At 39.9% G+C, this 14,793-nt stretch overlaps 1 protein-coding gene across 1 annotated transcript in view; it reads left to right on the top strand.

Moving 5' to 3' along the window:
* LOC128437452 (neuronal acetylcholine receptor subunit alpha-7-like) overlaps nucleotides 1-13,253 on the top strand; it is a 34,353-nt gene extending 21,100 nt beyond the window's left edge. The window contains exons 5-10 of the mRNA XM_053419607.1: nucleotides 5,398-5,477; nucleotides 5,871-6,038; nucleotides 8,728-8,922; nucleotides 9,577-9,663; nucleotides 11,340-11,449; nucleotides 12,678-13,253. Of these exons, the coding sequence (XP_053275582.1) occupies nucleotides 5,398-5,477; nucleotides 5,871-6,038; nucleotides 8,728-8,922; nucleotides 9,577-9,663; nucleotides 11,340-11,449; nucleotides 12,678-13,253 (1,216 nt within the window). The remainder of the gene's footprint in view (nucleotides 1-5,397; nucleotides 5,478-5,870; nucleotides 6,039-8,727; nucleotides 8,923-9,576; nucleotides 9,664-11,339; nucleotides 11,450-12,677) is intronic.
* The last annotated feature ends 1,540 nt before the right edge of the window (nucleotides 13,254-14,793 follow it).

The raw sequence follows: 14,793 nt of genomic DNA on the forward strand, positions 1-14,793 counted from the left end.
ACTTGCACAACACTGATAAGCACAGTGTTCTGTCACCGCTCCTGCCTTTTCATTTCAGCATCTTTCTGTTCAGATTGTTCCTTCTTCTATTTACACCAATTTGTTTCCGTCACACATGGAGAGTGACTCCAGTTTTCCGATGTTCTGTTTTCCCAATAACACAGTGGATAGAAATATTCCCCAGATACAATTTCACTCATGGATAAAGACTTGTTTAATGAGAGGTTTGAGCCGATTCCCTGTGGGAGCACGTAAACTATAACTCCCAGGGGGCTTTGCATCTGTTGCCTGTAATGTGTAGTGAAGTGGGAATTAGCCTACCAAACGTACTGCGCCAACTGAATAAATATATGTCAACTGATATTAGACTATTGATCATAGCCCAGCCAAGAAAAGTTATTTAAATGTATATACAATTTCTGTAACATAGCTCTATTCATAACCAGAATTTGTCATTTCTTTTAGTTCTGTTTGAGAAATTGTCATAATTTCATCATGTTTATCGAGAAGGTTCACTGTTACAGTGCTTTGTGGAAGTATTCATCTGGTTGACCAGATTACTTTTCATATCTCTGTCTAAGAATGAGACTTTTATAATATGGAAAAAAGAAATAACCTGTCTCCTGAACAGATCTTTTATTCATGGTCATTGTAACAGCATCTTGCTCCTTTCCAACCATCTGAGTCATTTTGGCGTTCTGTTGTTTGGATGGAAATGAGGCTCCTCTGCCTGGCCAGATCACAGAGATACAAATACATTCAGTTGCTTTCTGAGACTGATAATCACAATGTGGTTTGAACTTTGTCATTCCCCCCCAGAACAGAACATTTACCCTCTACAAAACAGCTGCGTCACAATGAAAAAAACAGTGAAACCCAGTGAACGATAGAGACCTCAGCTGACAAACACAAGAGACCTGTTATTATGGACAACAGAAATACGAAATTACAACAGGACGGGAAGCATAAAAAAAAAAAATATATGATTACCTTGCATAGCATCTTTGAGTTTCTTTCTTTAAGATTTCATAATAGATTTGTTTCACCAACAATTTAGTCTGGTCGCGTTACTTAATTACCAAGCATCCGTTACAGGTAATAATAACAAACTATTCTTAGTTGAATGACCCATTACTAAAACTTTTTAATGCAACACTCCTCCTTAGAATCATTCAAAAAAGACAATCTGATACAAACTAGACGTGAAGTTGATTGATGGCACTTTTTGGGATTTACCTTCAAGGTGATTGAGGATTCTTGTGGGGTGGAGAGAGAGTTCCAGCTCTGCTTGGAGAGAAAGGGAGAAACAAGTGAAAGGCTCTCCTCTAACGGGGATGATACGGAACATTAAGCAGCTTATGGTGGGGATCAGCGATCACTAACAATAACAACAGTATACAGTCCTGACACAGACCCAGATTGAAACTGACGGTCCTTATGCATGCCGTATAAATCATAAGTAAAATCATTCTTTGCTATTATTAGAAAGCAAAAGGAGGAATGAAATGTATTATTAGAATTTGTAAAATTTGGTCAGAAAGATACAAAGTAAAGGGAAAAGGGAAAATAAAAGCTCAATTGAGAAGAGCAGAAATAAGTAACTGTGCCTTTTTATACACAAAGTTTTGAGATATAGTTAACAGCATTAATAACTGTCTCAATAAAAAGCTTAGCTTAGCGCATCATGTAACCATCTCCAAGTAATTTGATCATTTCGACTACCAGAACACTGGAAGTTGGTTCTAAGTCAGATTATAAAAATAAAAGGTTTTAATGTGTGAACTGTGTTAATCTAACGGAGTGCGCTGTAAATATATCTAAATATCTCAAAAAAATCATGAAACAAAAACACTAGAGTAAAAAACAAAACACTACTAACAAGAAAAAACCCACAAGTGAGGGATGATGGAAAATAAAGACTTATATACACAGGGGAGGCAGGGCTGATTGGGCACAGGTGAAACCCATGAGGAACAGGAACAGACAACCACAGGGGCGGGGAAACAGGACAAAGACAGGAAGTAAGGTAGGAAACACACAAGGAGCAAAACTTCAAAATAACAGAAGAAAAGACCATATACAAAAGAGTCCTGGTAAAACCAAAATATCCTTCAGCACTGTCAGAGTTAAAGTCCTGGCCTTGAGTCCAGAGTCATGACAAATGCCATTCAATACTTTAGAAGAGCTCTGATGTGCACAGTGTTACACTCTCTGTTGAGGACAAACCGTTGATTACAATGGTTTTGCTCACAACTGGTGAAAAAACAAGGGATTTGATAGATTGCACCAAGGTTCCCAGAATCAGAGTTAATTTGTCGGGAAAGAGCTAACTGTCGGCAAGTCACAATAAGAAGTGGGTGAGAAATCAGTTAAGCTAAATTACAGACATTGGCAGTCCCAGATTCCAAGGGATGAACCAGCCTTAAGAGCAAACTTTGGAAATAACCTAACTGTATGTCTATCTCTTACAATTGGCCGACACCATACTTTGTACCCAATGCAGAAGTTGTTATGATCTTCATGCACATGTTTAATATTACTTATATGCCTATCACATCTGATCCTTTTTATTTTCTTATCATGCAAATATTGGAAAGATGTGTCAAGTCGTTGCTCTGAACACATAAATACAACATATTTTGTTTACATTGTCAACAGGTTTTCCACATCTTCTGTCAAGTATTGATATTGTTTTGTTTAGAATTTTAGTTATCCATTTTTAAATATACACTCAAACGGATGCAGGTTACAGAAACTAAGGGTGGTATCTCCAAGTTAGATATTTCTGTTGGAAGATCTAAAAGATAGATGGCTGTATGCTCTGTATGTTCCCATGAGAGCACAGGGACAACACTAAACTCTTTTCAGATAAATAATAAAGGAACCATTTGTCATTTCCCAGGCAAGACTTTGAATATTTCACCATTATTTCTTCCCTTGGGAAATGGCACCCAAAGGGACTGACTTTTTAGCTTTTGCTGTTTTTTTTTGGTAAATAATGTAAACCAAGTCTCTACTTGCTTTTCAAATAGACCTGGTTTTGTGCTTTCCTGACTTTAACAGCATCTCTTGATGGTGTTGTAACATGCAATATTTTCACAGGTATTAAATACAAATGTGGTTGATGCCATTTTATTGGCTCAGAGGACACTATGTATTATTTTGGGGTTAGTCACTTGTACCAACAACACTCTATTGGGATTCAAGGCCTTCATAATGCCCTTATCTTTCCCTTATGGCTAAAGATCTTTTGGGACCATGTCTTACTTAGTGATCTGATTACGATGTGGTTAAGGTTTTGAATCAAGGGGAAATTCCTGTGACACCTGAGTGTCCTAGCTAACTCTTTTTTTTGCCATGGCATAAATCTTCCCTTGCTTTAAAGTTTGCCAAATCAATTTGAAAAATCAACCAGGCTTTTGATGAGCCTTGAAAGAATCGCTCAAACATGAACCGTATCTTCCATTTGTGTTGTGATAGATTCTTGTTTTTATTAGAATTTAAAGCTTTCTCATTTCAAATGCTACCGCCAAAGTATAATTATAAGGTCAATGGATTCCAAATACCATTACAAGACTGAATCGCAATACACCTCATACATTCCGAGCCATGGATTAGGGTGATAGCAGCTGTTCTGTATTGATGTACTGACTTTACATCAGTATTGGGGAAAGCATTGTACTCTTATATGCCTCTTGGACTCAGTCCAAGCTCACTTTGCTTCATTGTATTTCGTACTTGTCCAATCAAAAGCCTTCACAGGAGTTAAAGCATGCCCCTCACTCTCTCCCCCTGCTTCAATGCTCATACTGTAAATGGTAGAAATGGACTGATGGACAATTACAGATGATGGTGTGTCAGGATATTGTCTGGCACGTGATGAGCACTACATTCACAAACTAATACTCATTCAGTCTACAGTGTGGCCCACTAGATTCAATGTTTTTATGGGAGTCGATGGACCCTAAAAGATATTAACCAATGCCATACTATATGAATAAATACTATTTTGCCTTCATGGGAAATAGTTATTGATTCTTTGAATCTGTTAAGGAGGTCATGTTCTCAATCCTGCATGTTTTTTGTTACATTATTCTTCAATAAAACTCTCTTTGCAGACTCTGAGTAACGTTCTCAAACAAGCCAGTTCACTGGAACTTTGAGCTAAGGGCTGCTCTCAGCTCTCTGACATTCTACATACTGACTTTTAGCAGATATTATATTTACCATGCTCAATGTGTCAACATGGCAACATTTGCTAAAAAGCACTAAACCCTCAGCTGAGGCTAAAGGGACTGTTATTAATTTTCTGGTATTTCCTCATAAATGTAAGTATTAGTGGAGAAATAAAGATTCTGACTTGACGATAAAGGTTTATGGACAGGAACTGTGAAGCAATCTGTCAAACAGTTGTCTAGGAATGTCATTAAATACCTTTGTCAGTGTTGGCTTAAACTAAAGTGGTAAACTGACAGACCGACATTGTCATCATGAGATCTTCAACTGTAAGAATTGGTGAATTAGTGGGTATATTGATTCATTGACCAATATTTGTTGTGTGTATATATAGATATATATATAACCAAATCAGCAAGAAAATTAAAACACAGTCCATTACTTATCTAACAGGAACCTAAATCAATTGACGAACCTAACAATTTATTCTTGTACAAAGCCCTACAGTTCACTTATCCACATTATCCGTATAACTGTGTCATCATGTGTATTTTAATGCAGATTTACTTTCTCAGAGGAAAGATCCACACTGCTCTACTCGTTAATTGAATGCACTTCTGAGGTCTTTTGAAATCTGCACTTCATGAAGTCTAATCAAAAGTATAAAGTTAAAGTTTCTATTTCCCTGCTTATTTTTTACTGTAATGAAGGCAGAACGACTTTATATCCAGCATAAAATAGTCTTCAACATTTGTAATGACAATTATTAAAATGTCTTATCTCGAAAACTAAAAGCGCCCTGTTTTTTTTTTAAGCAAAGTAATTCAATTGCTCTAAGTTGGGGGGAGAGTTTTTTGTTCCTGTGATTTAAATGTGTAATTTTCTCATGATGATGTCTGTACTTTGCTTTCTGAGTATAGATAATACCGCTCTGTTTGAAGGACGTTTCGATATCAGATAACCATGTTTATTCAGAGGATCAAATGAAATACTGTCGGTCCGGATGTACTATAATCCCCCTCAAATCTCTATATCTCACTCTGTCAACTTTATTTTTGCCTGCTTTTTATTGTCTACACTTTTGCTTTTTGTTTCCCTTAATACTTTCAACTTCCTGGCCTTTTGGCTTTATTCCATAAAAGTATGTCTCATTTTCTTTTTTCTTTTAACGCCCTATTACTGTTTTCATGTTGTATCTAAACACAGTTCTCTCCCCTGCAGTGCAGATGAGAGGTTTGATGCTACCTTCCACACTAATGTGCTGGTCAATGCCTCAGGAGCCTGCCAGTACATCCCACCAGGTGACACATTAAGGATATTCCTGATCTTGTCTCTCTCACAAACCGTCCGTGGATTTTGTAATTGTATCATCACCAACATTGCTATCTTTCCACATCACAGATGTCACCATCTTCATCCTCAGAAACATCATTATCATCTATTATCATCACTATCTTTATAAACACATTTAAAGATGTTTTGTTATTGCAAATCAAAATTATGCTTACTTAGTTTTGTTTCTTACATAGCATGAATGAGGAGGAACTCAATCTGCCCAATGTATCAGATTACTTTTGTGTGGAAAATGTACTGAATCAGTTCTAAGTTTAAAAGTTCTATTTGCCTGCAACACAGTTCAATATGAAGTAAGGAATTTAGTTTCAAATGAATCTTTCCCCAACACATCTCTCCAGGCATCTTGAAGAGTACCTGCTACATAGATGTCCGGTGGTTCCCGTTTGACGTGCAGAAGTGTGACCTGAAGTTCGGCTCCTGGACCCACAATGGCTGGCTGCTGGACCTCCAGATGATGGATGTAGACATCTCTACCTACATACCCAATGGAGAGTGGGACCTCGTAGGTAAGAAGATGAACTGACAGGCCAAGCATATAATGACGGTAAAAGAAAATACGAGGGAGGAATCAGACCCACAATCCTCCTGCAGCGTCTGTCTGTTTATAGGCATCAAATATACAATATTACCTTCTTTTATAAATGTTTTTTTTTTTAAAGTGAAAAGTAAAATGAATCAAACATTAACTGTTTGGTCAAAAAGAGATTAAAAACTTGAACAAGACTCAACATGGTGGTATTACAGGGAAAAAGATGAGTTGTGAGGGCTGATGCAGAGATGTGTTGAAACGAAATATGAATATCTAGGAGAACTACCTGAGCGCCATACTGAATGTAAAAGAAAGACAGACGTTGACCTTCAAACATAGAAAGGATTTTCTCCATCTTGTCATATGTTCGACAACAACAAGTTTGACATGAAGACTTACGACGTTTGGCCTCGGTGTCATATTTGTGCAAGTTCAGACGTCCAGTCAGTGTCGACCGGCTCTGACAGCAGGTGTTTCAGGAACATCAACTTCCTTGTACTGACACTTGCCTGTGCATCAATCCTGGTTAAATCCGACAGCTGCAGATAACTGCTACAGTCACCCTGGAGAATTCTGCCGCTGTTTACCATTGCTACATCCACCCTTCCTAGCTGCCGATGAATTCTTGAACTCATTCTTTTACATAGAAAGAAAATAAAACCCTGTTTCTGATGAGCACAAAGGGACGCTAATTTCAAATACAGCACCAACAGGTAGGTTAAAGCACAACAAATTTAAAATAAACAAAAATGTAGGCACAATATAAACAGATAAAAAAAAGAAAGATTAGTTGATAATTCATGATTTGCTTCACTCCTGCTGTGATATTGTTTTAGTCATGAGTTTACTGTGTACTTTCCTCCTGCTCCATATGCAAGCTTGGTCTTCTTGAGCCAATAAAATCTGGAATAATAGGACTAAGGGCTCAAATCGGGAGCAGCCCAGTTTATTATTCTTTGTGTTGCCTTGTGTCTTTCTTGCCCCTGGCCTCTCACACTCTTGCACAGCTCCCCAGCTCGTCTGTCTGTTGCCCAGAAACAAAGAGAGATTGACAAGTTCAAGATAAGATTAAAAAACTGATTCCTTGTTTTCTTTTGCACTTGTTTTCTTTCACTATCGTCTTTCTCCCCATGCAAATCAACTCTCATCAACACTAACAAAATTTTGTATATCAGAGATAGACAGATGAATCCATAGTCACACAAGCCAAAACACAAAATGAATGGACCCAGCTGGCTTGGGGAATAGTGTGGGGGGGGGCATGGGTGTGTTAGGTGACAGCTGGCCCAGGGATGGTTCACTTAATTCAGGCACAGCCAGGTGGAGAACGGGCCGACTACATTCACACTATCCTGGTGCCACAGAACATTCCCATGCCCATGCCCATGCCAGCATACACACACACACACACACACACACACACACACACACACACACACACACACACACACACACACACACACACACACACACACACACACACACACACATTTGATTGATGCATCTGCATGTCTGCAATCCATCAAATTAATAAATGGCTAACAAAGGCTATTTCTCTTCAGCGTTCAGGTGACATATTTTAAATGAAATGAAATTGAATCCCTACAATTAATCTAAATTGAATTTCCATAGGAAAACAAACACATGAACACACACACACTCTCTCTCTCTCTCTCTCTCTCTCTCTCTCTCTCTCTCTCTCTCTCTCTCTCTCTCTCTCTCTCTCGGATAAAATTCTAATTTGAATCTGTGACACACAAAATTGCTTGTTTGAATATGATGCTGATATGGCTAATGCAGCCATACAGTGATTCTTGAAACATAATCAAATTCATGGCACCTAAGGATATTTATTCACAACAGTTTCTTGACTATGAGCCACAAGGGACTGTTCATCCCAAAGTCACACTTACTTATCATCTTGCTACAAAGGTGTTATTTGACTTTGATCAGACCAAGCTAATATTATTTTCCTTTGGTTTTTGTTATCTGATGTATGAGGCAGATGAATAATGAAGTGTGAATATGCCAACGAGACACTTAGGAGCAGGTCACACTGATTATCACTGGGGTATTAGTGAGTGGTTTGTCATTGAACTTCAGATTTGAATGTTATTCTAGTCTGTACTGTAGCACATAATTACTGTGATGGCTGTGGGCGTAACCCGTCAGTGTGCAGAGATGTGGATTTACAGTAATTTGTGTTTCTATTAATTGCTTCATCTTTATCTCAATTTCTTGTAATTGCATTTTTCCTACCTCAAGGCCCTTCAGAAATAGCTACAGCTTCAGACAAACAAAGTCTGCCCTCAAACAGGAGTCATGACATTGCACTACGTGCAGGAGACGTATTATTTAGGGACTCAAAGCATAAAGTCAAGTACCTGTGACTCTGTCTGACAGATCTGTGCTGTGTTTTATATAAAACGTAAAATCAGTGAGCCATTGAGTGGTACTTATGGGCGAGATTGCATTTCCTTTTTTTTACAGTAACAAGCTGCTTTGTTACCAAGAAAAAAGGTTTATTGGAAATTCACGATCAGCTACAGTCTGTGTGCAATTATAGATTCAGATTTGACCTTTTTGTTTTTTTGCACGCAGACTTAACATGTTTGAATTTCATTTTGTAACTCCACTATCTTCCCATCTCTTCCCCTGTCCCCCAGGTGTGCCAGCTAAGCGTAATGAGCTGTACTATGACTGCTGTAAAGAACCCTACCCCGATGTGACGTTCACGGTCACCATGCGCCGCAGGACACTCTACTACGGCCTCAACCTGCTCATCCCCTGCGTGCTCATTTCTGGTCTGGCCCTGCTGGTCTTCCTGCTCCCTGCTGACTCCGGAGAGAAGATTTCACTGGGTACTTAGCAGAGGACGCACATAAGCATCAATCGCAGCAATCACACACACACACACACATACATTTTAATTTCTATCTTCGTGGGGACACTGAATTCCCTAGCCGCTCACCCTAATCCTGACTTTGTATGGTCTATGCTCAAAATGGTCCTCACAAATATAAGAGTACAAGTACACACGTTCCCTCACACCAAAACAAAGACAGTGATGAATTATTATTATCATACATGCAGACAAAAATGTGTCTCTCTCCCCAGCCTCTGAGATCTCCGCCCACCAGGTCCTGATGCTGTTGATAAATGTTCCCTATTTATCTGTCACTGCTCTATGCTAATTCTGACATTACGGCTCGTAATTAGCATCTGTGTTGGATTCCATTCATTAGCAGGAATAAAAGCTTTGTTATAAACCCAGCAAAGATTATCACCTGGACCAGACAAATGCCAGCTTGTTTTTAAAATGTCATTCAATGAGACAGGCCTGGAGTAAATATATAACTTGGGGTTCCCACGAGGGAAGAAAAAATAAATCCCACATGTTTTCACCTCTTTTGAAGCAATCAGCTTATTCTGAGTGCTTTCAAGTCACTATTTAATAAAAAAATAATTGTCCCCTTTGTGCCTCTGCTTATCTGTCGACTGTCTGTTTTCTCCAGGCATCACAGTGCTGCTGTCTCTAACCGTGTTCATGTTACTGGTGGCAGAGATCATGCCTGCCACTTCTGACTCCGTTCCTCTGATTGGTAAGACACTTTACTGCACTAATTATTGCTCATGTTGTTTAATTTTGAAAGTAATGAAAAAAGTTAATTTGTGATAGAAATGTACTCATAATAATGAGGGAAGCACATTTAAAACAGGAATAGTTGACACACTTCTATACTTTCTTGCTCTAGATTGGAGTAGAATTTAAATGTAATGTAAATAGTATGGTTTGGATGGATTATGCAAACAAGATAAAGCCTCTTAATAATGAACAATATAAGTGTTTCTTACCTTTGACTAGAGCCAAGCTACCTGTTTCCCCTTGTTTCCATTCTTAATTCTAAGCTAAGCTAAAGGCTTTATACTGAAGGGACAGACCTCAGCCAAGAACAAGCCCCCAGGAATGGCACTTGGCTGTGACAGGAGTATTGCAACTTTCATGTTCATCATGTACTCTGACCCAGAATATTGTTTTCCCCATACTCCTGTAGTGGAAACAGAGTGGCTGTTAAATGTTTGAGTCATTTTTTCTCAGCATCACAAAGTTTGATAATCTAGACGAGCCTCTGATGGCGGAAGTCTCAGTTAGTGTGGGACGATAATGAAGTAGTTTTCAGTGGCAGTCGTTATTTACTTTGTCTTACATTTTCCTCATGTTCTGTTTGCGAGGGGTCCTGATATTCTCATGTAATCCTTGGCCACAAAACGAACCAAATCAATCAAAACATTTTAAACCTGAATCTAGCCTTCATCAGGTATCTGTGGGCACATTCCGGACATTATAATAACGGATGGTTGGTGGGTCAGTGCAGAGATATTTCCTATCTCTTTTAGGATATCAACAACAAAGTGGATGGATGCAAAGAATCATTTACCCAGCAGGCGGTAGACCAATGTGGGCTGTGGCATGAAAAGAGCGGCTGAATAACAAACTGCTGTGATGTTCACACCTCACATTTACACCACAGGGCAGTTTGTGTAGGACATTCTTCAGCCCCCACGCAGACTGTCAGATATGTGGTGCTAAAGCAGTGGGAGGAGCTGAGCACGAGGCTGGTGATGCAGGAGGCACAGACGATACGTAGGACACCAACAGATTAGCATTGTATAACGCCACACTCACACAGAGCAGAAGAGACAAGGCCGTCAGCTACGAGAGGAGAGTTGAGGCTGCAGACAGAGATGCTGCTCCGCATCATTTGGCAGCTCAGGGATGTGAAACGGAGCCATTACCCAACTTGCTTTTACTGGAGTCGACGTATTAACACATTGCAGATTGAAGACAAAATGAAATGCTCCTCAGCATTCGCAGCATTTGTTCTGACAGGTTTTTATACAGCTCCAATTATACTTTCACACGGGGAAGTATACAGAATCATTTGATTGGTCCACTTTCACTGTCATTCCACTGTTATGAGGACACTGTCATTCCACTGTTATGAGGACACTGTCATTCCACTATTATGACCGTAGGTCTGTTGACAGGGGTAAGCTCCCCACTGACCAACCTACCGGCGATAGACTGGGCAACAGTCCTGCCAAAATACAAAGCTCACCTCTTATGTTTCTTCCTTAGATACACAACTAAGCGTTCATTCTAAATTTACTAGGGAACCTCAGATAACAAACTATAATTTCTCTGTCTTTCACTTTGTTCATTTTTTTCTGTATCCCAAAAAGAAATTGCTGATATATGCGTTGTTTTCCTCTTCAGCTCAGTACTTTGCCAGCACCATGATGATCGTGGGCTTGTCCGTGGTGGTGACAGTGCTTGTACTGCAGTTCCACCACCATGACCCCCACGGAGGGAAGATGCCTAAATGGGTAGGTTGACAACTTCATTATATGATTAAAATACTTGTTTAAAGAGGGCATTTTCAAACTAAAACAATCAGCATTTTGGATATTTATCAGTTTTAATCCATTTCCTTACCAAACCGCCTGAAAATGAATATCATGTGACCACTGGTAAAAATGCGTAAGAGACAAGCTACCATTCAAGCAATTTGCGACAATTCACATTTCCTGCAAGACCGCTCATTTGTGGAATCGTGAATTCTCGCAGATTGGTAGAATAGTAGCTCATCTCCTGCAGATGTTAACAGTGGTATCATTGTAAAATTCAGAATATAATTGCACAACAGCTGTTAGCAAAGATAACAGCAATGCTTGTGTTCTACACCGGTAGCCGAGGCTAATGCCGGATGTTTTCTTCTGGAAGACCGTGATGTGATAGCAGCCTGACGAATCAGCGAAGGCTACGTCATGGCCGAAAAGACTCAATAAGGAAGTCTTTGTGAATATATCTGTCATTGTTTCCAAACAACTCTGCTTCTGCTCATCCAGACTAAAACAAACCCAGAAGTTTTCAAACTAAAAGAGGGACAGCAGAATTTCTAAACTGCGCTGTTTTAGCTGCTCAAAAACATCCTGGAGAATTGTGGACAACTGGCGTATCCATACTAGAGTTATTGCATTTTCAAACAAAAGTGTAGTTTTCCTTTAATTCCTTCCTTTCTCCAACCTAAACCGAAGAATAGTTGATTTTCCCCTTTGCAGTGAGTTATTTTCAGATGACCACATTTACACTCACTGGTACAGACAACTCAAGGCTGGTACATGCCTGTTGCTCGCACTTGTTGGAGCAATGAGGAGACATTTATTCAAAGGTTGTGTCAACACACAGTTTTTTTACAAGCAACAATATTTTAATTTTGTCTGTAAACAATTCATTATGAGAAAGATTATCCACATTTTGTCAAGAACTATTGCACCCAGTGGAAGGAAAAGCTATTATTGTTGTAAATCCTCTGGCACATTGTGATTTGTTAATATACAAAAAAATTATTTGATTAATTGATTGATTGACAAATGTCACATTGGTAGAAGCAGAACTGGTAAATAAATGCCAGTATTATTATTTCTTCCCTTTGCCTCTTATTTCTTCTTTTCATTTTACCACTTGCTTCTTCATCTGTTATCGCACACGACCTCCCCTCCCTTCTTCACCTCTTTCCCTCCACTCACAGCACGCTCTCGTCTCTTTGTCCAGGTTCGAGTCATTCTCCTCAACTGGTGTGCTTGGTTCCTCCGCATGAAGAAGCCTGGAGAGGGAAGGAAAACCGCAGTGAGCTCCACTGGCCCCTCAAACTACAAGTACTCCCACCCTCCTCCTCCTCACCACACCAGCACCAGCAGCATCCAGATGAGCTCCATACCAGGCCAGGCATCCACCCAGTCGACCACAACCAACGGGAACATGAACCTGTACTTTGGCTATCACTCAATGGGAACAGAAAACCCGGCTTTCCCACCAGGCACCGATTCCGCTGTGGTGGCGTGCGGTGGTGGCGGTCACCCGAACGACCTCCACTCAGAGCAGATGCGAACTGTGCTGCTGGAGCAGGTGCCGGAAATTTCCCAGATCCTGGAGGAAGTGCAGTACATCACGAGGCGCTTCAGGGCGCAGGATGAGGGAGAGGCCATCTGCAGCGAGTGGAAGTTTGCGGCGGCGGTGGTGGATAGGTTATGCCTGGTGGCCTTCTCGCTCTTCTCCATCATCTGCACCTTCACCATTCTCATGGCAGCACCCAACTTCATCGAGGCTGTGTCCAAAGACTTCACATAAGGCCGATATCGCCCCTCTCTGAAGAAAACAAAGGAGGCAAAGCTAACATTAAAAATCCTTTAGCGATTAGAACTGAGCCACAAGAGCCTCCCTGTGTCTGCAATGTGAAGTAACACAAGATCCAGATGTTTTAGCTGTTGTTACACGTCACAGTTCCTTCAGACCCAATCTTTTCCTCTTTTATTTCTTTACACATATTTGTCACTAATATCTTGGTGTATTGGGGTGATGTGTTTTTTTTATTTTAAGGTGGCTCTGTCATAATATGCTACATAGGAGGTTGAGGCTTAGCGCAATAGTTAATTATGTAGAAACACACACTAATGCACTTTTCATCTGTGTCCCCACTGCACCACATTGTTTACCTCCCACCAGTTGAGCTCATGTCTCATCACAACACGCTGCTCACACTCAATCTGCTCCAGCTCTCTTTTTCTGCTTCTTCTTCCACTACCTTTCTCCACCGCAGTGCAGCTGATAGTCGACAGACCCCTCAGGCCTCTATTCTAGTAACGCAAGTCTTTTGAATTTTGTAAATAAATCTTCATCTTACTTCCAATGTGGTGGTGAGACGATATCCTTTCTATTATGTTTGTGTACTTTCTCACCTCTTTTTTTATCCTTTCACTCATCCTTGTTTCCTCACCCAAACTATTTTCCCATCAGTTTTCTAATTTCTTTGATCCAGGACCTGTGAAGATGTGAGATTTACCAAGACACACTTAACTGTGACATACAAGACATTTACAGTTTTTTCTGAGTTGATGTATAAATCATTTTTGAAGGGGTCTCCCCTTATCTGTCTTTGCTTTCAACCCTTGTGCTAAACAGTATATTTGTATTGACTAGAATATGATACACTGAATATTAGATCACTCGCTTGTTCAGATAAATATTCACAACGAGTTGAGAAGATCAGAGCAAGAAATGATTGAAGGAGTTTTTATGTCTTTATGACAAATCTTTAAATGTCGTCTGAAGGAACATCACGCTGGTAGAGCTGTATTTGGTACTAATCTTTTGTACTGCAGAGCGCTTTGTGTTTTTACTCTCATAATACTCAGCAACAGGGCAAACACTTTCTTCTCTAATCTCTAGCAACAACATGCAACTTGGATTACTGGGTCCCCTTATGTAACAGATTTGTGTTGAACCTCGAATATCTTCACCACCCGAGCGTCCTCTCTGATCCTCAGCGCAACAAGACACAAGTGAATTCACACTTTTACACGAGCGATTGAACTCAGATACCACTTTGCCACTTCATGTGAATTCTTGAAGAGGAACCAGGGACGAACTAAATCAGCAACATGCGGTTCACTGTGGACAGCGACAGAGAGAGTCATTGAAATTGTAGTGACGCTCAATCGACGGGCAGAGTAAAGACAAAGAGCTGCAACCCGATGACAACCTTTCAGGTCACGACACCGTAAAGCAATTAAATGTCATATCCACTCATAATAAACAGAGACAATATTTGAAGCCAGTGCTGGCTGAAGAATTTTGCAGCTCTCTTCATGCGGACAATGTTCAATTATTT

This window comes from Pleuronectes platessa, chromosome 3, assembly GCF_947347685.1.
Source record: "Pleuronectes platessa chromosome 3, fPlePla1.1, whole genome shotgun sequence".
Lineage (NCBI taxonomy): Eukaryota > Metazoa > Chordata > Actinopteri > Pleuronectiformes > Pleuronectidae > Pleuronectes > Pleuronectes platessa.